This window comes from Numenius arquata, chromosome 12 (genome assembly GCF_964106895.1).
Source record: "Numenius arquata chromosome 12, bNumArq3.hap1.1, whole genome shotgun sequence".
In the NCBI taxonomy this organism is placed as follows: Eukaryota; Metazoa; Chordata; class Aves; order Charadriiformes; family Scolopacidae; genus Numenius; species Numenius arquata.
Window position 1 is genome coordinate 114,256 of NC_133587.1, and position 23,278 is coordinate 137,533.

At 46.1% G+C, this 23,278-nt stretch overlaps 1 protein-coding gene across 4 annotated transcripts in view; it reads right to left on the minus strand.

Moving 5' to 3' along the window:
• Positions 1-255: 255 nt before the first annotated feature.
• The window catches only part of PMEPA1 (prostate transmembrane protein, androgen induced 1), a 54,458-nt gene continuing 31,435 nt past the window's right edge, over positions 256-23,278 (minus strand). For 2 of the 4 annotated variants that reach the window (XM_074157002.1, XM_074157000.1), the window contains 3 exons: positions 11,595-11,749; positions 6,207-6,260; positions 256-6,123 (listed from right to left, as the gene is read on the minus strand). In XM_074157002.1, coding sequence (XP_074013103.1) covers positions 5,581-6,123; positions 6,207-6,260; positions 11,595-11,749 — 752 coding nt within the window. In that variant the 3' untranslated portion in view covers positions 256-5,580. Of the gene's footprint in view, positions 6,124-6,206; positions 6,261-11,594; positions 11,770-23,278 lie in introns of all 4 variants that reach the window. The other 2 variants (XM_074157003.1, XM_074157001.1) reach the window with 2 other exon arrangements.

The following is a 23,278-nucleotide window of genomic DNA, read 5'->3' on the forward strand; positions in this document are numbered from 1 at the left end:
CCAGCCAGAGAGGCCACTTGTAAAAGCCGGGGGGCACTTTCAGAAATGCTGCCACCTTAAATGGAGGTTTGCGATCAGCCAGAGAGAAGGGCTGGGGAGACGGAGGGCTCAGGCAGAGCAGGCAGTCTTCAGGCAAAGCCCAGGGATTAATTACTGCACACTGCTTAGCCTCAAGAGGGACTCCAAGGTCTGGGTGAATCTACAGGGCATCCTTTGGAAACACAAAAAGAAAACCCCCTGCCAACAGTTAAGTTTTCAATCATTTTAATGTGATCACTGCAATTTGACCACAGTCTCAGAAAGGAAAGTCACACAAATTATCTGTGCTTAGGATCTAAGTCAATCTACACAGTTCTTGTTGATTGACGGTTATTCAAGTTAAGACCTTCTGACCATCGGTGATGTTTTTCAGTTGAAAGGCAGAATCGCAAGTGTTGGTCATACTGGTGCAAACCAGGAATGCTTCTTCTGGGATTAAAGCTGCGACACCTGATCTACTCAAAAGAAAACAGAATTGTACATGCACACATGTGCACACATGGACCGAGCATGCAAATACACCAGGAACCAGCTACAGCTTCACAGGAAAAAACACGTTGTGGCAATACAGAGGTTGGCCTGTTATTCAGAAGGCTACTTAACAAGGAAAGGAGGAAACCACACAAATATCAAAAACTGAGAATACTGATTTTTCCAATATTTGAAAAGAAAATAGGGAAGAGCTTTTGAAATTACATTGTGTTGACAAACCCTGATTTTTGGGTAACAAAGCAAAAGGTGAAGGCAAATTTTCCAAAGTATTGTAAAATTTATTGTATAAGTATTGCAGCTTTTAGAATGACATATAATTGCCACTATTGGTTACTGTTACACAATAAGCATTTACAACAGATTTTTGTAAATTGGCATCAGAGTACATATTCATACTAAACCAGCAAAATATAGATAAGTACTGCATTGCATGTGCTGTCAATAGTTTACATAACTTTAAACTTGAACAGAATTCGGGATACAGGACTGCCTATAACAAACTCCAAAGCCAAAGCAATGCAACTGGAAGTTTAAGAAAATATTAATACAATGAAATGTGTCTATAAGGCAGGCAAATTAGGACTTTAATGTTGTCCTTCATGAGCTTCTATAGTACAGCAAAAATTCGAAATGCGGTTTCTGGAAAATTTCTTTTTGCTTTTTTTGTAGCTTTGTGTTGTATATAGAAAAATCTCTGAGCGATACAGAGACAGAAGAGATTAAAAATGCATTCTGTTCTGCCTGGCACTATTAATACTACACATCTGGATTTAGTCTTTTCCTGATCCTTAGTAAAAATGTTGGGCTTTTATTTCTTTAATTTTCATGATAGCAGTTAGTGCAATTTTATACAAAAGGGTGATTCTCCAGAAAGCAATTGGATTTCCTTATCCCCCCACTTAAGATGATAGAATTAATTTTGAAACACTTATGGAAACAACGCACTAGATTAGTAAAGCTGAATCTTCAAACCAGTGAAATCAAGGGTTGTGAAGGGAACATAAGTTGTACCAGTGTCAGCCCCAAACGAAACCCATCCTGATCGACAAAGCCACGTTCCCATTCCAGGCCATTAAGATTTGGGGGCAATTTAAGGATGCTGTTTGCCATACTGTAAGGTAAGAAACTCTGTGGGATTAACAACCCCTTTTAAAGCTAACGTGACTCTTAAAACTTCGAGCAAAAAGGCAGGCTAGGGCAAGAGGTTGCTGCTAAGCATTAGCAATGCCTTGCTTCTTCATTCTTAAGGGGCCTGAATCTCTCTGCTGGCAGCTGCAAGATGCCAGAGACTTCTCCAGAGCAGGACTGTGGTCCAGCTTCTAGCACAGTTCTCTCCTGAGCTGCATGAAGGCCAGAAGGAAATGAATAGAGAGAGACACCAGCAAGGGTGTGCAAAGCAAGTTCTTTGCCTTGGTGGCAATATGGGACGTGGGAATTAGGAAGAAATGGACCCCAAGGCAAAAAGTAACATTAAATAGTAGTAATAATAATAATGACGACAACAACAATAATAATAATAATAAAAAAGAACAGACCATTATTTCTAAACACCCATTCAGAACTTGAGTTGATCTGGGCCCCAGATCTGGTATCTGCACTTGAAATACACAGTTCTCGGGACTGCAAAGCAGAGGGATGGACAGAAGAAAGACAAAAGGTGATAACTTGCCTCTGTTGAGGTGGACTTGAGTTACACCCACTGTCTGGGACCCAGGGCTCCCCCCACCAAGGCTGCAGCTGCTCCCCAGGCACCTGCACAGGCATCAGGGAAGATGGCAGCTTGGTTTTTGTTTGTGCATGGCGTGGACTGAAAGGCATCATTTGCAATAGAAATTTGGTGTTGATGAGCCACCCCATTTCACACTCATTAAATTCACCAAACTAGAGAAAGAGGTAAATGAAACTGGACCCAGGAATTCAACAAACTGGTCACTTCACTGCAGATGCTTGCGGTGATTGTTTGAGAAATAAAACCTCACACTGGGAACAGACTGAGGGGAGAGAGAAAAAAAATAGGAAAAAACCCAGAGAATTGGTTGAAATTTTGAGAACTTCAAACCATGAGAGCTAGGTTTAATGGCACTGCATTTTTAGACCCTCTCCCACTACCGCTCTGTGCCTTTCCAGACCCTACCTATCTCCTGACCTCTCTATGGGGTTTGGTGGCCAGGTAATACCATATGACAAGACAATCCCGTTACTTAACAACCTCCAGTCCCCACAACACCTCCTTATTCACTGCTCAGTTTTAAACGTGATGCATATATCCACCCAAAACCTGCTGAGGTAACCAGGTTTTTTTTTGTAGCAAACAAACGAGTTCAGATCCCAGAACACCCTATCACCACCCACAGCCCCAAAAAAACCCTAACCCCAACAACACTATTCACATGTTTTGGCTCAAGAGGGCAGTAGATATTATATCTCTTTTGGTTGGTATCTCATTTACAATATCCACCATAGTTTCCTGCCCCCCACCTCCCCCTCCCCAGTAGGGCAATGTGCATCAATGAGCTGGAATTCCCCCAGGAACAGCGGGAGACAGCAGAGAGGGAGCCGCCAGCAGGGGCTCACTGGGATGCTCCGGGGAGTGCTGCTGGGAAAGGGAGGACCAGAACACTGAATGCAAGGTCCAAAGGAGCAAGAGACCAGACACTGGTTACTTGTGACACTAATGATGACTTTGTTTTTCCCCTCTCCACAAAGGGAGGGTTACTGTTTCTTTAATAAGGCACTAAATAGACATGTTACATAAAGGAAAGATACATTTTAAAAACTCTTATAAATTCATCAGTTTTGTACCTTTCATGACAAACTATATTTGTTCCTTTGCATTACTTTTTTTTTGTGGCTTTTTTTTTTAGGTCATTAAAATTTAGCTTACATGACTGTAAAGCTATGAAGATTTCAAGAGCTACGGAAAAACAATTTGAAATATTGAGAAGGTACTGCACTATTTCTAGGCAAAATTAAAAAAGCAAAAAAAACCCCCAACTTCGAGTTCAGCTATTCAGTATCATCTTTAAAATATATATTAATATTTTTCAAATGGTCAGAACTTCAAAACCGTTCTCATGGCGGGTTTTTTTTCAAGTAATAGAAAAGTTGCTTAAAAATAAGTTATTGCCTTTATATCTTTCATTTATGTCACTCTACTAGATAGCATCCTGCAAAAAATTAAACAACTCCTTGTAAAATCATTGCTCTCTGTGGTTACCCTACCGACCCTTCCTCACGCTCAGAAAGATGCTCTCCCAGCCGGGGCAGACGGGACCCAGAACAGGTTCTTTTCCTTTTGCTTTCTCTCGCACTCAGGTTCCTCACTTGCTCACTCCGTCACATACAAATTCACTGTGAGGGTAAAACACCTACCAGACACCTGCACAATATAAAAATGTAAACAATAGCATAGTAAGACAAAATGCTTCCAAAACCAAGATAAAATGAAGTCACAGAATGCCCGGCAGGCAGGAGGGCAGGTGGGACCATGCTGCCGTGGATGAGGACAATTTTAGAAGAAGTAAAGGGGGTTTGCTTCTAAAGTGTTAAGTGTATTTCTTTAGACTTTAATTAATATATCACAGGAGCAGATTCATTTCCACCTACTATATCTGATGCCCCTTTAGATAGGATAATAAAGTAAAAAATAGCGATGACTAGAGGCAGCCCTGGGGATGGTGGAGCTGTGAGACATGGCTGCGCTCATTTATCCCAAATAAAGGTTTGGGAGGTTAATACAAAATGAAAATTACTTTCACCACCACCACACTTTTCAGCTCATACTTTCAATGAGATATTTAAACCCCTGCTGAAAGGCAGCCAGTGAGTACACTACCATTTACTCAGATGAACTTCCACAATCACTGCTTAACTCCAAATAGGGCCCTTCAGTTGAACATTAAAAGAAATGAACCAAAAAACACTTTGTTCCTTCAGACACAGAAGTTTATTCTCAATCCCACCACCCCCCTCCAAAAAGTTAGAGGTTGTCCAGAAAAAAAAAAAAAAAAAAAAATCAAGTAATTTTTGTCTGCTTCAGCCTTTACTGACTCTCAGAAACAGGGAGTTTTCATTTTACCTTTTTACTCCTACAATCCTACCTGATAACATACAAATACACACCAACTCCTCTTCCTTTGTAGGGAATGTATAAAGCCGTGACTGTCAGCAACTACATGCAAGGATTCTGGAAATTAAGGAATTGCATAAGATGCAGTCTCGCTCACCGCTTCTCCCAGGGCTGGCATCTCCACTTCAGGATTTTTCCACTGCCTTCCAGCTACTTTGTTCTTTACTTCAACATATGTCCCTTAACAGGTACATGGTAGACATGATAGAGGCTTTGACCAACACAAGCACTGACATATTTATATTAAAAAATAGTGCAAAATTTCAACATTTATATAAATAACTCTAAACCCCTGCTTTGATTTTTTGTTGGTTTTTTTTTGTTTGTTTTTTTTTTGTCGTTTTGTTTGTTTTTTTACAATGTAATACACGCTTTTTGAGTTGGCACTCAAAAAATTGCCATTTTTCTTCTAGTTCAGAAAACAACTTTTTTTTTTTGAATAGGCCTCTTCTAATACAAAAATACTCCTGCTCCTTACACATACACTTTCTCTTATTTTTCATATATATTTATATATTTATATTGCAGATCTTTAAACAAAATGTTTTTGTGCAAATATTTTGTCTTTAAAGATAAGTGAAATAAACAAAAAAAAAAGCATTCACACAGCTCAACTAGAAACAAACAAACAAAAATGGACTACAGTTGGGTTTGTTTTTTTTTTTTTTCCTTTTTAAACGTCTAGACACAGCTCAAGAAATGTTTTTGCAAGCTTGGTAGGCTTGTGCATTCAGACCAGACATAACAAGTAAATATTTATACATGGAGAGATGGGGAAGGGCTTTTTTTTTTTCTTCCTTTGCTCATCTTCCTCAACTCACTCACTCTCTCCTTTTTCTTTTACCGAGAAGTGCAGAGTGTTGCATTTACTTTCCTGCTTATTTCTTTTTTTTTCCTTTTTCCTTTTTTTATTTTTTTTTTTAAAAGGGGTGCCCTTTTTGTTTCTCTTTGTTCCAGGCGGTTGTGCTCTCAAGGCCATTGATTTGTGAGTGATGGAGTCTGCTGCCCTCCAAGAGAGAGGGCACCCCGTTGTTGTTCTGCTGGTGCTGGTAAAACGTTGACCCGGGGTAGTGCCCTATCACCTCGCTGTACGTCGGCGGCGGTCCCTCCATCCTACCATTGCTGCCATAGCAGGTGGCACTGATCCCAGAGTTACTGCTGGGGGGGCATGGCCCCCCATACACAGAGTTATCTATCAAGTCACTGTCGAAGATGGTTCTGTTGGGGGGGGCCCGGACTGACTCCCTGTTGAGCTCCATCTGCTGCTCGGGGTCCCGCAGCTGCAGCGTGCAGGGTCCTTGGTACGGGGGGGGCTCCTCGCCATCTGACAGTGAGATGGTGGGCGGCAGGTCGATCTCGTGCTGCATGTAGGGGTAGGTGGGCTGGAACCTGTTGAAGCGGTCCCTCTGCAGGAAGGACGGCACTGCCAGGCGGTCGCTGGGTCTTGGGGTGTAGATCTGCTGCTGGAAGGTAGAAGAGGAGAGAAGTGTGAGATGCTGCAGCCCAGCAGAGTGGGAGAGGCACCCGTACCCGGCGTCACCCTCACCTCTGCTATTCCAGTCCCCGACACAGTGCTCTCTGAAGGCCACAGGCTCCCCTCCTGCATGGGAAAGGAGAAGAGAGCTCAGAGTGAGTCCTACAGCAGTGGGGGCTCCGCTCCTGCAAACTGCTGGTGCCCGTTTCACCCACACCTGAGCCTGGGTAAAATGCTGCCGCCAACAGTCAACACGTCCCTGTCCCGGCAGCAGCAGCGCAGGGCACACAGCAGACAGCTCACTCTAGTGGGGGTATCATATGGGGATATGCTAAGGGTATTAGTATATTACCACCAAAACCAACACTTCTAATTAAAATTTCCCTCAATTTTCATCTCCATTTCTATTTAATAGATCGCTTGCAGAATGAATGATGAGAATGACACCAGCAAACAACGCTCTCACATTTGCAGACTTCCCCCCCCTCCCACCCACACGCACCCAGCATGTTGCTCTCCTTGGTTCCAACATGCCAGAGGAGTATTTTTCAATTTGTGATCCACGAGCCGTGGGTGATTCACAAGACATCAGAAAATGCTCCGCAAAATAATGACAAGATTTTTAATAAAAAAAAAGAGAAAAAAAAAAAAAAGAAAAACCTCACACCCACATTCTGATGCACACAATCAAGGGAAAATAAAGATAAGTGAATAACCAAATGTTAAGCCTAATTTTGATTTGGCTAAAAAAAAAAAAATAGAAATCTGTAGCAACAGGATGGTTCTAGAGTATTTTTCCCTCGAAAGGATAAGTGGTCTTTGATTAAACTGAGGACTAAACTTTGATTAGATTGAGGAACTGTGGTCTGGAGGCTTTCTTACACTGCAAGCATCACATCACCCTGATCCTGCAATCCAAACCCAGGTGCCAACAACCCCAGGCATGAGAAAGCCACAAGCCAGTTTCCCCCAAACCATGAGGTTAGTTTACAATTCATGATCAAAACAAAGGTTCTTCCCATTTGCTGGTGATACTCTGAGCCTACACAGTTCACCCCAGACACTTTAGCCTTAAGAACTAAAATATTTAAATATCACTGATATTCACATACGGCAACATCCCTCTGGCAGGCAGGGCCAGAGGAAAACAAGCCAGAAGGCTCATAATTATAACCTGGAATAGTTGGCACTTCTCAGTTCCCTGCAGGTGAGTATCCAGTTCTGGCACTAGCAAGTCAGGCATAGGCAGAAGTATTTACCATCAGTGGGGAAAAAAAAAAAATATGCCAAGGGTGTTTCTTTTTCCTTTTAATGTGTTCCATCCAAAGGCCATTCTTGGGCCCAGCCTATGCAGCAGGGCTCTCAGGTGAGCAAACCACAAGCTTTCCTAGTATGAAAATACCTATTTCTATAGCAACAGCAGTGCCGGTCCAGACAGTCCGTGCCCTGGTGAAAGCCTGTAAAAAGCTGCAGTGGTACCACAGCACCACAGACACCTTCGCTGATAAAGTCAGAAGGGATTTTGCCTGGTGCTCCTGGACCTCCTCCAGCTGTGAAGCACATCTGGCCTCATACCAGGCTGCAGCATGCAAGGCCAATGCTGCTGCAGACCTTTGTGGCCATCCTGGTAAGCAGCTGAGCAGCACCTCTGCTCCCCCCAGACGCACCTCGGAGAGCACACAGAACGGGGGTGCCTCTGTGGGCAGAGCCACCCATTAGATCCTCCCCTTCCCTTTTTCTTATTTTCCCCAACTTTGGAATATATTTTCTCTTGTGGCATCGCATGTAGTATCAGATATGGAGAGAATCCCATTAGCTTCCTGTTTTTGAAGCTCAGCTCTGCACATAAACCTCAAGGCAGTCCTGTTGCCAGTGCAAGGAAAACAGTGATTTATATGGAAATGAGATGGCCCAGAACCTCTGCTCCAAGGAGATGCTGAGTGCTACAGCTGATGTACAGGCTGGTTGAGCCACATGCTGCATAACCGTTCCTAAGCAATATAACACCATGTTTTATACAGACCTTGAGACTTCACACTGCAACTGTTTACACAGGCATCAACTGTTTAGTCTGGTCCATTTTACTTGTATTTCTTGCCTGCAGGGATAGTCTACAGGCAAATTCCCCCAGCAGCCAAAAGACCCAAGAGGAACTGCACCTGCCACAGATCAAATCCTTGCCTCAAACCCCCTGCTTGGCCACGGTGCTGACACCAAGGCTACGGGGAGGGTTTTCATCCCTTCACCTCATCCTGAAGGGCGTCAAAGCAGCAGGCAGGAGCAGGAAGCACTCGAAAAATCATGTTTACTGTGCCATGCCCCTGTGGCAGACTTCCTGAGCAGCGAGTACCCCGCTGCCTTCTGCTAGATGTTTTATATTTGACTTGGCAGTGGGCAGTGCCACAGCAATATCCCATCTGCTCCCCCTCTCCCGGGAGCGATGCCAGCCAGCTCCTGCGAGGGCGGATGCAGCCCGGCACTCTCCGGGGCGCGGAGCATCGCCAAGCTCAGCTGGGGCTGCACGCCATGGCAGGCATTGGGCACCCACACACCCCTACCCAAGCTGCTGCAACCAAAACACCCCCTGCCCCTAAGAGCCCCCTCACCCAAAGCCTGCACCTAATATCCCACCTAAGCATTCAGGGGGCTCACACATTAACTCATCTATTTGTACAGATGAGGTCCAGGAATGATGCTCCAGGCAACAAGAGGATGCAAGAGTAGCAAACCAGTAGAAACACCATTAAAAGAGGACCTGTAGAGAGAGAATAAAGTTCAACCAGGCCAAGTGCAAGGTCCTGCATGTGGGTCAGGTCCATTACAAGCACAAATCCAGGCTGGGCAGAGAATGTATTAGAGCTGCCCTGAAAGGAAGGACTTGGGGGTGTTGGTGGATGAGAAGCTCAACGTCAGCTGGCAATGAATGCTGGCAGCCCAGAAAGCCCCCTGCATCCTGGGCTGTATCAAAAGAAGCGTGGCCAGCAGGGGGCGGGAGGATTCTGCTCCTCTGCTCCACTCTGGGCCTCCAGCTCTGGGGCCACCAACATCAGAAGGACATGGACCTGTCAGAGCAGGGCCAGAGGAGGCCACAAAGACAATCAGGGGGCTCAGGGCTCTCCTCACTCACCTCTGATTTTCAGAATACTTAGGACTTGACTCAGCCATCGAGATGAATTCTAGGAAGCTATAGTTTTCCGAAATGAAAGCTGAGATTCTGCTGTCTGTTGAGCAATATGGCTGTAAAAGCCTCCACAAGTATTCCAGGACTCACTGCAGAACCTAAAATTACTTTTTAATTTCTTTTTAGAGATCAATATTCAACTTTTATAGAACTGCTTGTTTTAGTAATGTCAGAGAATTTTTTCTGTAAAGCTGCATGGTGCAGATGAAGTCTTTGAGCCTTCAGGAGGACCTGTATTTTCCATTTTGGGGGACGAAGATATGCATGGAAACTGCATTTAAACCACTTTGTCTTGGGGGAGTGGGATATCAGTGTTCCAAAGGTGCAGGAATAGTGCCATTCTTATTGCAACAAAGTTTTTAGTAGCATTTCTTAAATATTCTAAGTTCTAGAAAAATAAAGCTACTTGCTATAAGGAGACAGTTTAAGTACAGCAAGAATGGTGATGGAAAAAACACATGATGTAATACAAAAATTCCTTGCTAGCAAAAACTGCATTAAAAAAACCCAACCTTCAGGGAAATTAATTTCCCCTTCAGTTGTAATTTTTGAGCTACAACAACAAAAAAGGACAACTCCAGGAGACCTAGCAGTATCCTGACCATGGGATGAACTACTTTAATATTTCAAAAGATGAAAAGTGTGTAGGCAGCTCTGGTGCCTGTCTGCAGCCATGACAGCAAAATGAAGTTTGGGATTTAAAAAGCCCAACACCAGTTCAGCACAAGTTTAATGGATTATATAAACCTGTATCCAGTTCAGCGCAGCCTCTGCCCACCCTCAGCGCTTGCCCATCTGATTGAACACAGGATTGCATGCCCCCAGCACCCGGATCCTGTGGCACAGCACCGATGAATGGCCATGAGCTAAGCTCACCCTGTACCCTCCGGGGATGCGCTCCACAACCCACAAAACACAATGTGGTTTAATCAAGCTCGGGGTTTGCACAGCTCCCCTTCCCATGGGGCAGCCTCCTCAACACCAAGCATCAGTAAGGGACCTTCTTCTGCTGTACGTAATGTGTGACAAAAAGCAGCTACAGAGCAGAGGGACAGCCCGTGCCTGGGCATCTGCTGGCTGGACAGCCTTCAACAGCCCTGTACCAAAGACTTACTGAACAAAAGATGTCAGATACCTCTAAAAAAAAAAAAAAAAAAAAAAAAGAAAGAGAAAAGAAAAAATAGAAGAAAAAAAAAAGGAAAAAAGGAAGCAATCCCAGTACTTGATCTTTTTTGAAGCGAGCATGGATTTGACAAGAGAGCACAGCCCCACACTGACCACAAGCCAGCCCTGGTGTGCTCAGACAGCCCTGGAATCCTGCAGAGGGGAAAGTGTGAAGCAGTGACCTTGAGGAAGCCCTACCATTTAAAGAGCTTTAAGATCCTTTAGGGGGAACGCTAAAAAAAAAAAAAAAAAAGTATCAGTACAAGATACCCCTGCACTGAAGACAGAGCCATGTAGGCAGTGGTGAATAGTACGTGCTCACCCTCCAAGAAAATGTGAAGTCTTTCCTCTACAGGTTCTTATAAGTCTTTCTGAGCTGCTGCATTTGAGCAAATGGCATAAACCAACACCTGCCTGGAGGCTGGAGAGGTTGCCCCTTGAGTCCCCATCAGAGGTACAATTAACATGTGTCTGCTCGGGCTTTTACGAAGCAGGGAGCCTGGGTTACACAGGGAACCCCTCGAGCATCCCCTTGGAGATATTTCTGCTTATCTAATTTACAAGGGTTTTCTGATCCCCTCCACCACAGCAATAGCAGCACCACTGGTGAAGACTGGAGAAAGTCTTTCAGGATTTCCTATTCTTCTCAAGGCAGGCAGTTCAGTTTTTATACAGTCGCTTGAGACTCTCCAACTGGAGCCACCAAGGACTCAATAGCTTGGGGCTGTTAAAGGCAAGGCATACGCACCCCAATCAGCTGAGGGTACGTGGTGGTTTCAGGAACAGGACACGCTGAGAACAGCCTTGTGCAACTACTTTACTAATGTAAAGTCTGAATTGCAAAGTTCAGGGCAAAGGCAGGGCTCTCCATATATTACAACATACAGCACCCTAAAGAGCCAGAGGCATCCCTAAAAGGACACCCTCTCCAATAACTGAGAGACAGAAGACGATGCCAAGACCCAACCTGGAGGGTGTCTCTTCATGCACTGCCAAGTGGCACATGAGCAAACTCAACACAAACAAATGCCTTTGGCTCTAACATTTCCCCAGTGTCACATCATTTGGCAAACAGCGCAGGATGACGTGGGTTGAGAGAGCAGGGGGTGACTTACCGATGAGAGGTTCTCATCTCTCCGCCTCCCCTGGCTGTGCCGGCTGATGAAGGATCGCGCAGAGAGTTTGTAGTGGTTCAGCAGACACGTGATCACCACCACCATCACCATCATCACCACCACGATTATGATTATCTGTACAAACTCCAACTCCGCTGCAAGAGAGCGAGACAAACTTTACCTCCAGAAGTATCATATAATTGAGCTCAAGAAGAACTAATGTGTCTGAGACGGCAAGAACACCACTGCATCCTTCCCCAATAAAGCTCTCACGCATGCCTACCTGGGCCCTGCATGCTTTGAGCCCAGCTACTTAATTAAAAAACTTGTTAATTCACCTTTTCAGTGCCACAGAAGAGTCTCTAGGAGGGATCTTTAAAAACAATCTACAGAGCAGTGTGTTTTCAAGCTAAAATGCAGATGGGATGTCCCAAAGCCCTCCCAGTTGCAGTGTGCTGGATGTCCCCACCGCCGGGTACAAAACCAGCAGCATCTCAGTGCCTCATGTCCCTTGCTCGAGGCCTTGGAGCCATGAGCTGGCATAATTCATCCTAACGAAACAATTTAGCTAAATGCAAGCTAAATTTCTGCAATTCTTTTCCCATCACCCCCACTCTCTCCTCCAGGGAGGACCATACTGAAGTCCTCCTTGGCACGGCCTCGCACCAGGCACACATCGTCCCCTCTTTCATGGCAGTGGGACAGTGGCACGGGGAGCCCATGGCTCAGCACAACAGGCACGGGTGCTGGCAGCCCCCTCTCCCTGGCACCAGCCCATCCATCACAGGGCACAGGCAGGGAGACCTCCTGCTCTTCGGTGAGATGCCGGACAGGTGCAATATGGCTGCTCACAGGGGCCATGTACCGGAGCCCCAGATATCCCTCGGTGCGGGGCTCGGCCAGCTGACAGCGGCAGCTTGAGTGGCTTGTACTGGCATAAAGGAAAACTGCCAAAAATACTCCAAACAAGAAGCAGCAAATTATCCAGTTAACTCCAGAGACACTTGGCAGGAGGCAGTAAGAAGCCGCTCCTAAAATTTCCTAAGGAAATAATTCCTCACATCTCCTTGAGACTAAGGAAAATCGAGTACTGGAGGCAAATGTAGTGCTGGGATCATTATTTCCATGCATTTGGCACCCAGAGCAGATGCCATCCCCAAAGCGCTCAGTCACTCCCACCAAGCCCCTTGTGCCAGCAGCACCCAGGGCTCACTATGCCCAGGACAGGGCAGCAGCAACTCCAGTGCTGGTCATAAAGGAGGGGCCAGACCAGCAAAATTCAATAGTTCTGGGGATTTAAACTGTGTCTGCTTCTCAGTAGGGACAGCTATAAAATCCAGTTTTGGAAAGCTGTGTCCTAGACTATCATGGATGCTGCCATCTATATTTCATCTATACAGACACACACATATATATATGTATGTAGATACATAGGAGGACCTATCATGCCTCAAAGGACAGCATCACGCCATTTGTACCAGCTGGGGTGTCTTCTGCTGAGTCAGGCAAATTTAATTTTTTTTTTTGTTATAGAAAGTTTTCTCCTGGCAGGTGGCATTTAAGTGCCAGTAAAAGCAAATAAATGTCAAGAAAACAGCTCAGGTGGTAAGTGCTGCCAGTTACCTTGGAGCTCATTCTGTTAAACAGCAGCTATTTCTGCCATAGCCCAAAATGCTTAACCAGCTCTGCCCACCACCTGCAAAAAGCAGAATTATGCCTTGAAAGCAGGAGCCTTATCTGTCATTTCAAGGTAGACACATGAGTGACTTGGAGCCCATATACTTACAGCAGCCCTACACTGAAAAATTGCACATGGGGTGGGAACAGAGGGATTAAAAGCCAAACATTGCAAAGGAGTTTTGCCTTAGAAATGCCTTTTAGCTAAAGGCACCTTCTTAAAAGAGAAGCTCTGGGTCTTTCACAGCAACCCCAGCAAGGTACTCAAAAGCCACCATGAGGGGAAGAGCCGGGAAAAACACACATTCCCAACAATTTACAGTACAGCCCTGAAGCAGCGGCACAGCAGAACGACAGGCAACTGAGCCCAAGAGCCGCCACATTGCCCTGTACTGGAGTATTGGGCTGAAACAGGAGCTCGTTTCTTCTAAACATAATTAATATTAACCAGATGCACAAACACACCAAAACTAAAAAGGCTGGGAAAAAGAGGATGATGCAGAACCATTACAGAAAAAAAAAAAAAAAAAAGACACAATGTTGCTTCCCATGTTGTCCCCGCTACGTAGGAAAGTGTCTCTACATAGCCCAAAGGCATGTCCTAGTACCAGCTGCACCCAAGGGCACCGAGAGCATCCCACCAACCTCCAGTCCCCACGGGTGAAGCCCCACACCCCAGCCAGGCACAGGACGCCCCCCAGATCCCTGGGTCCCCCATGAAGAGCCAGACCCCAGGGGGGGCACTGACCAGAGCCTCTCTGCCTCACCTACACATGGGCAGCAGTCACCCAGCTTGGGTGCAGAGCCCACGTTTTGCAGAATTTATTATAGAAAAGAAAAAATAACGAAGGCTTTCAGGAAGATGAGTCAATTCAGCCTCAAAATGCAGCATGTGCTTTGGCCACAGTAAAAAAAAACAAGAAAAAATATAAATGAGGCCAGCGATGGAAAACTTCCTTTTCTGTTAAAAGAGGTTATATTTCTGAAGAAAAACAAGACCAAGGTAGTTGTAAAGGAAAGTTCCTTTCCTAGGACCAGAGGTCCTTTAAATGAACCAAACCTTGCTAAATTAGTCACAGTACTTTGGTGACACAGGTGAAGTTTTGGCAATCAGGAAGCACCGCCCTAAATCCTTCCTAGGAAGGAACAGACACAAGACATGTCATTTACAAACGATGTAAGCCAAGCCTCCTGCACACACATACAAACATGTAACGAGCAGAGCCTGAAGCAGAAGAAAGGGTGGGAATTCCATCAGAATCTGGGACAATACACCCGCATCTCCTCCATCCCCATCCAGCCTGGAATGCGGTTTATTCTGGCTCTGGGACTCCTGCAACCAGGGTATTACAAAACAGTTGCTAAGAGGTGCAATAGCAAGGCCCAGTGTGACTACCAGGAAGAAGGGGATGCTGCCCTCCAGCAGGGATGTTCCTCCTGCCTCATCTCTCCCTCAATGCTCTCCTGGAGCTGCTGGTCGGGACAGGCTGGATGCCGGGCCAGGAGGCGCAGGCAGTGTTCAGCCATGCATCACACCTTGCTCTTCAACCTCTACACTGGGCTATTTCAGTGTGGAATCTAGTCTATGGTAATCACACTGGCGTTATCAATAGAAGAGTGATTTTAATATCTTGCTTTGTGGGAGGAGAGAGGACAATTAAGCTGCAAATTAACATTCTGTAAATGGGTTTGGTGATGATACCAAGTTGGGTGGGGTGGCTGACACCCCGGAGGGCCGTGCTGCCATCCAGAGAGACCTGGACAGGCTGGAGAGCTGGGCAAGGAAGAACCTCATGAGGTTCAACAGGGAAAAGTGTAAGGTGCTACACCTGGGCAAGAAGAATGTCAGACACCAATACAGGTTAGGCGTGGACCTGCTGGAGCCAAGCTCCGAAGAGAAAGATCTGGGAGTCCTGGTAGACAGCAAAATGACAATGAGCAAGCAATGTGCTCTTGTGGCCAGGAAGGCCAACGGAATCCTGGGCTGCATAGGGAAGAGTGTGGCTAGTAGGTCGAGGGAAGTCGTTCTCCCCCTCTACTCTGCACTGGTGAGGCCACAACTGGAGTATTGCATCCAGTTCTGGGCTCCCCAATTCAAGAGGGATAGGGAACTACTGGAAAGAGTCCAGCGTAGGGCAACAAAGATGATTAAGGGATTGGAGCATCTCCCTTATGAAGAAAGGCTAAGAGAGCTGGGACTCTTTAGTCTGGAGAAGAGAAGGCTGAGGGGAGACCTTAATGCCTATAAGTATCTCAAGGGTGGGTTGAAGGAGGAGGGAGCCAGACTCTTTTCAGTGGTTCCCAGTGACAGGACAAGGGGCAATGGGCACAAGTTGGAACATAGGAGGTTCCACTCGAACGTGAGAAAGAATTTCTTCATGGTGAGAGTGACAGAGCCCTGGAACAGGCTGCCCAGGGAGGTTGTGGAGTTCCCTTCTTTGGAGATTTTCAAGACCCGCCTGGATGCAGTCCTGAGTAGCATTCTCTAAGCAATCCTGCTTCAGCAGGGGAGTTGGACTAGATGATCTATATGGTCCCTTCCAACTCTAAAAAAAAATTCAGTGAAATTCAGTGAAACTTGTCTGAATGATAAAACCTGATCAGCTCCCCCTGTTTGGACTTTGGCCTTTTCATGCCAATAGCCTTGGTCTTCTCTGATCTCCTTCATTAGCGTAGGGAAGCAACAGCTCAGTCGCTGCAGCAGAGCACACCTATCCTTGTCCTGCAACACAGACAAGGGCTCCAATGCTTCAGTATCGTATAGGAGAAATGTATCTGCTCCCATGTCTTCTTTGGTGCTGCTGCTGAAATTAGTTTCTTCCCAGGGCTGTACGTTTATAGTTTGAGAAACCCACAACAATTTATTGTCATCAGACAATTATTCAGCCAAACGATGACCCCTCCCCACCTGGGAAGCAGAATCAGAGAAAAAAGCCAAGGAAACCCAAGGACTGAAATATAAACAAATTTAATAGAGTAAGACTAGATAGTTAACATTAATAACACTAAAGAACCAGTATTGATCCCAATGCCAATATAAAATACACAAGGACTATCCTCAGCCCATTCTATCATAGGAAGCCATGCACTCCCAGCAGGGACGGCAAATGTGGGACACTGTGAGCGCTGCGGCTTTGGGAGGAAGGGAAGGGGTCAGGGCTCCGGCACCGGGGCTGGAGTTCTCAGGATCACAACCATTAAGGGAGAGAGAACTTCTTGCAGCAAACTTTTTAATTTATATTGAATGTGATGTTTGTGGTATGGAATAAACTTGTCGGCAGCTTGAGTGAAGCGCCCAGGCCTCGCTCCTCCTCATTGCTGTACCTGGCTAACCTTGGAAACAGCGAGACCTTGAATCCCACATAGCCTGGCTGGCTATAAAGTAAATATTTTCACAACTTCAGACACTAGAGTCTTCTAAAAGTGCAGTTTTCCCAAGCACTAGAAGATAACCAGGATATATGTACACACGAGGAGGTCAAGCCCAGCATGAGCCTCTTCTCCGGGGGGAACAGAGCGCATGGTGCCCGAGTCCTGCTTCCCCCTGAGCCCGGACCAGCCTTGCAGTGCCTAGGAGATAAACGCATCAGGTACCTTGGGATGAACTTTACTCCCAAGAACATTCATGTTGCCAGGTCTGGCCTTTGGAGGGGGGTGGGAGGAGGAGGGAAGGAGAAAAAAAGAAAAAAAAAAAAAATCAAACCCAAACAAAACACTCAATTTGTGCTTTTCAAGAGACTCATACCCACTCGAGGCACCAAAGTATCAGCCAACTCTCCCTCTATTTTAACTTCTCTTCATGGGCTTCATTTGCAGGAGGGGGAAAAAACCCAACACACTGAAAAGCTGGATACACTCAGTAGGATTTTATCCAAGCAGCTCAGTCAAACTACTGAAGAAAGATCACTAAAACCCAAACTTGGACTTAATGCATTATTATGCAAGTGCAATTCAGCTGCTATGCTAATAAAAAGCCTTTGGGGAATGAAAAGCAAGACAAACTGCAAAGCACATAATTTATAATTCCACTGGTATTCTTAAAAACACACATGCAACAAAACAAGAAAAAAATACTCAACACATTCTGTATTTGTCTTCCTAATCATTGTCACTTTTCAATTAGAAGAGACCTCATTCCATTTCTCTCTGTAATTTTCCCCAAGGGAAGTGTTATAAATGCACTAGGCTTTACAACATGGGCATATTCAGCCTGCAAATGCAAAATAAGGTCACTAATTTAATTTTGCATAATTTTTACTCCAGAATACATTTCAAACCAACAGGTTCAGACATCATGTTTAAGTGACACAACCTGCTTTTCTGTTTTTTCTGTCTAGACTCTGCAGCTCTGGAAGTCGATCAGCACACATGCAACTGTTTTGCAACCAAGTGTTTTTCCCCCAGATTCTCACAATCCTGAAACTGGATATTCCTGATCAAGTAAAATCACCTGTCATGTCCCATTCTTCAAGTTTGTGACTTGCCTGCCACTTTAAACCACACATGGCCCTGAATAAGGGTTTCACAGTAGATGACAGCGTTCCATTAAGGAACACCAGGAGACCCCACTGCTTCCCAAAGCCTGCGGACCCTGCAGCACGCAGGCTGCTCTGCTCAGAGGCCTTGTTGGAAGAAGGCAGCAGTGCCCTTGCTGCCCAGCCACTAAGATGATAAGGCTCTAAAATGTCTGAAATGTATGAAAATGGAAGGTGGCTGCAGGCGGTGCCGATGCGGAGCCAACTTATACACATGGCTGATGGGGCACCTAGCCCTGCTCCTCCCAACGAAGACCACATCTATGGATCCATAAAAGCTGCAGAAAGGTGCAACTGAGACCTCCTTCAACTGCCTATCAACAAAATGCTCAGCACCCACAGGTTTAAAATTTATAAATATTTTTGTATGGAGGGAGAGCTATTTGAGTTGATGAAGCGCTGAGCCTCTCCACACACACACGGCTCACAAGAGCCACAGGGGAGGTGAGGCTATGATATACTTTAAATGCATTTCCTTACTTTTTACAGTTATACTACAGTTCATAAAACACTTACTATAAACTTTATTAATGCTCTTCCTTCCACATGAGTATCACTGCTGAAGACAAACGCTCCAAAACGCTGGCAAGTATGGAGAGGAGGGGGGGAAAAAAAAAAAAAAAAGCACCTGCGTTTTGCTGCAGCAATTACTCCAGCTATCACTTACAACAGGACAGAACAGCTTTCAGACAGGGTGTCAGCCAAGATGACCTTTGCTTGCAGCCGGCTATAATACACATCTGCAGGTCAAAACAGTTATCTGTAAGCTTCAATTATAATTTCTATATGTACTGGAACTGCACACTTTTAAAGAAGTGATGAGAAGAAGTGAAATTACTCAGGAGATAATGCTAAGCTGAATAAATGTAGCTGCACTAGCCACAATTCCAAAGAAAAAAGTTTTAAAAAATATGCCAGTCATCATAAATGCTGTGGTGCACTGTGCTGAAACCCAAGTCTGTTTTGCTGAGACAAAATTAAAGCAAGCAGAGAATCCCCTGAAGAATACTTTGCTTCTCCTATGTTCATTTTCACTTCCTCATTATTCCTTATCATTAAAAACCCCTTAGTTCTGACTTGAAACAGATTGCTGGGACAGTTCAAGCACAATGAGTCCGGTCACAAGCTCACAGACTATCAAAAATATGCTCTTAAGGGTGTGGAAAAAAAACAAACTCCTGCTGCTGATTTCATCTTCTGCTGGACATCAGCCTGGTGTGAGGCAACCCAAAACCCTGCTTCACCCCAGTCAGGATGAGAGACCACCTGAGCAAGCCTCGCTCTTCAAAGTTAGTAAGCCACGAGTTATTTTTTTACCCAGGATGGATGGTATATGCACCTCAGCTTCTGGATGCTGCTGTGACTGTCCCTCAGCATCAGAGCCCCATTATCACTCATTTTATTAGCATTCTTTGGGAAAATAAACCTAAAACCCTGTTTTGAGGTTGTTCCATGTGCCTGACCAAGAGGACATCTGGCAACAGAGGCCAAGCCTTCATCGGGTTTTGGGAGTGTCAATCACAGCCTCACCACTACAGGGAAACCTCCAACATTGCTCTAAAATGTGCAATATCACCAGTCACAGAAAAGACCAAAAAGTGGGTTTAAAATGAAAGCTTAACTCCAGCAGTTTCCCCTCATCTAGAAACTGATGTGAATTTGAGCAGTAGAAAAATCCGAAAGGAAGAAAGAGTCAGGGAAACTAAAAAAGGGGCTGAGAACAACACAGATTTTCAGAAGTTTTCAGAGAACTGTGGAAATAGCACCGCTGCATCACTGCTGCCCACACAGGCACTTGCCCGGCAACCGCTCCTCACCGGGCAGAGGGGTTTTAGCCCACTGCAGTGCAAGGACCTTCTTGTTGAAGACCCTCTACAAACACCTGCAATCCAAGAGAACAGTGTCCTTGTCATTGCTGGGACATTACTCTGCAACCCAGATCACAGAATCACAGAATCTTCTTGGTTGGAAGGGACCTTTGAGATCATAGAGTCCAACCAACAAAAAAAAAAAGCCACAAAAAAACCCCAAACAAACCAAAACAAAAAACCAACACAAAACCAAAAAAAAAAAACAACACCAAAACCAAACCAAACCAAACACCCACAACCCACACCACACCCACCCACAAACAGATGCAAACCAACCGTCTTGAGCATTAGAGCATGCGCTGAAGTGCCATGTCCACACGTTTCTTAAATACCTCCAGGGATGGCGACTCCACCACCTCCCTGGGCAGGCTGTTCCAGTGCCTGACCACTCTCTCAGTAAAGTCATTCTTCCTAATATCTAATCTAAACCTCCCCTGCCGCAACTTGAGACCATTTCCTCTGGTCCTGCCATTATTCACTTGGGAGAAGATGCCAACACCTACCTCTCCACAACCTCCTTTCAGGCAGTTGTAGAGGGCAATGAGGTCTCCCCTCAGCCTCCTCTTCTCCAAACTAAACATGCCCAGTTCCCTCAGCCTCTCCTCATATGACTTGTTCTCTAGACCCCTCACCAGCTTGGTGGCTCTCTTCTGGACATCCTCCAGCAGCTCAGTGTCCTTCCTGTAGTGAGGGGCCCAGAACTCAACACAGCACTCGAGGTGAGGCCTCACCAGTGCCCAGTACAGAGGCACCATCACTGCCCTACTCCTGCTGGCCACGCTGTTCCTGATACAGGGCAGGATGCCGTTGTCCTTCTTGGCCACCTGGGCACACTGCTGGCTCATGTTCAGCCGGCTGTCCGCCAACACCCCCAGGTCCTTTTCTGCTGGGCAGCTTTCCAGCCACTCTTCCCCAAGCCTGTAGCGTTGCCTGGGGTTGTTGTGACCGAAATGCAGGACCCGGCACTTGGCCTTATTAAACCTCATCCCATTGGCCTTGGCCCATTGATCCAACCTGTCCAGGTCCCTCTGTAGAGCCTTCCTACCCTCAAGCAGATCAACACTCCCACCTAGTTTGGTGTCATCTGCAAACTTACTGAGGGCGCACTCAATCCCCTTATCTAGATCATCAATAAAGATATTAAACAAGACTTGCCCCAAGACTGAGCCCTGAGGGACAGCACTGGCCGGCCGCCAACTGGATTTCACCCCATTAATTACAACTCTCTGGGCACGGCCATCCAGCCAGTTTTTTACCCAGTGAAGAGTACACTTGTCTATGCCGTGATTCGCCAGCTTCTCCAGGAGAATGCTGTGGGGGACGGTGTCAAAGGCCTTACCAAAGTCCAGGCAGACAACGTCCACAGCCTTCCCCGCATCGAGAAGGCGGGTCACATGGTCATAGAAAGAGATCAAGTTGGTTAAGCAGGACCTCCCTTTCATAAACCCATGCTGGCTGGCCCCGATCCCTCGGCTGCCCTGCACTTGCCAGGAGAGGATCATCCTGAGTGAGCTCTCAATGATCTTTCCCGGTACCAAGGTCAGACTGACAAGCCTATAGTTTCCCGGATCCTCCTTCCGGCCCTTCTTGTAGATAAATGTCACATTGGCCACCTTCCAGTCATCTGGTACCTCTCCTGTTGACCAGGATTGTTGATAGATAATGGAGAGAGGCTTGGTGAGCTCTCCCGCCAGCTCCCTGAGTACCCTTGGGTGAATTCCATCTGGCCCCATAGACTTACGCGTGTCCAGGTGCATAAGCAAATCATTAACTACTTCCTCCTGGATTAGGGGGAGTTGTTCTGCTCTCCATCCTTATCTTCCAGCCCAGGAGGCTGTACACCCTGGGGGTAGCTGGTCCGACTATTGAAGACAGAGGCAAAGAAGGAATTAAGTATCTCAGCCTTCTCCTCGTCCTTGGTCACAATGTTTCCCCCCGCATCCAGTAAGGGATGGAGATTCTCCCTGACTCTCTTTTTGTTGATGTATTCATAAAAACTTTTTTGTTGTCCCTTATATTAATGGCATATTAATGGCCAGGTTGAGTTCCAGCTGGGCTTTTGCCTTCCTAATTTTTAATCTGTATAACCTAACAAGATCTCTGTACTCTTCCTGAGTTGCTTGTCCTTTCTTCCAAAGGTGGTAAACCTTCCTTTTTTCCCTAAGTCTCATCAAAAGCTCTTTGTTCAACCAGGCCAGCCATTTTCCCCACCCTTTAATTTTGCGCCTCATGGGGACAGCCTGCTCCTGGCCCTTTAGGATTTCCTTCTTGAAGAGCATCCAGCCTTCCTGGACCCCTTTGCCCTGCAGGATTATCTCCCAAAGGGCCCTCCCAACCAGGGTTCTGAACAGGCTAAAGTCCGCCCTCCGGAAGTCCAAGGTGGAGGTTTTGCTAACCCCTTATCTCGCTAAGAATCGAAAACTTGACCATTTCATGATTGCTAAGACCAAGACGGCCTCCGACCTCCACATCTCCCACTAGTCCTTCTTTGTTTGTGAAAAGTAGGTCTAGCGAGGTGCCTCCCCTAGTAGGCTCTCCTACCAGTTGTGTAAGGAAGTTATCTTCCATACACTCAAGGAACCTCCTAGCCTTGCCTGCTCTCTGCTGTGTTATATTTCCAGCAGATATCCGGTAGGTTGAAGTCCCCAAAGAGAACAAGGGCTGGCGATTGCGAGACTTCAGCCAGCCTCTTACAGAATACTTCATCAACCTGCTTATCCTGGTTGGGTGGTCTATAGCAGACTCCCAGCACAAAATCCCCCTTGTTAGCCTTCCCCTTCATCCTTACCCATAAACACTCAACTTCGTCGTCACTGGACTCTAGCTCTATACAGTCAAAACACTCCCGAATGTATAGAGCCACACCCCCGCCTCTCCTTCCTTGCCTATTCCTTCTGAAGAGCTTATAGCCACTCATCACAGTATTCCAGTCATGACCATCATCCCACCACATTTCTGTGACGGTGACTATGTCATAGCTGTCCTGCTGCACAATGGCTTCCAGCTCATCCTGTTTGTTGCCCATGTTACGTGCATTAGCGTAGATGCACTTGAGCTGGGCTCCCGATTTCACCCCTATCCTTGGCCCTTTACCCCCAGGCTCATTACCAGTGGGCTTGGTTTTATCCCCTTCCCCCTCCACCTCTAGTTTTAGATGTATGGATATTTCCAGTCTGGCCATCTTCCACCATACATAGGGACTACTTTTAATTAAATTTAACTTATGTTCCCAGAGAAGTACCTAATGGAAGAGCCAAGGACCCCCACTGCACACTGTGCCTTCACCTCTGGTCTTCGCTTTCTCTGGCACACTTACTACAACTTTCACACCAAGACTGAATGGGATAGTTTTGTACAGAGATTCCTCCTGCTGCCTAACAAGCCTCAATAAAGTGGGCAGAAACAGACTGAGACTTTTCTAACTTCCCTGTTGAAGTATAAAGAGATGTCATCAGGTCTTGTACAAACACAGGCAGCACCTCTCTAGCATCCAAGACGACCCAGGCTAAGGATGACTTCTAATGGCAGGTAGCTTGAGCTCCCTGGTCCTGTCTTGCCCCTGCAGCACCCCTGACCACCCCAGCAGGGCCTGCAGGTGCCC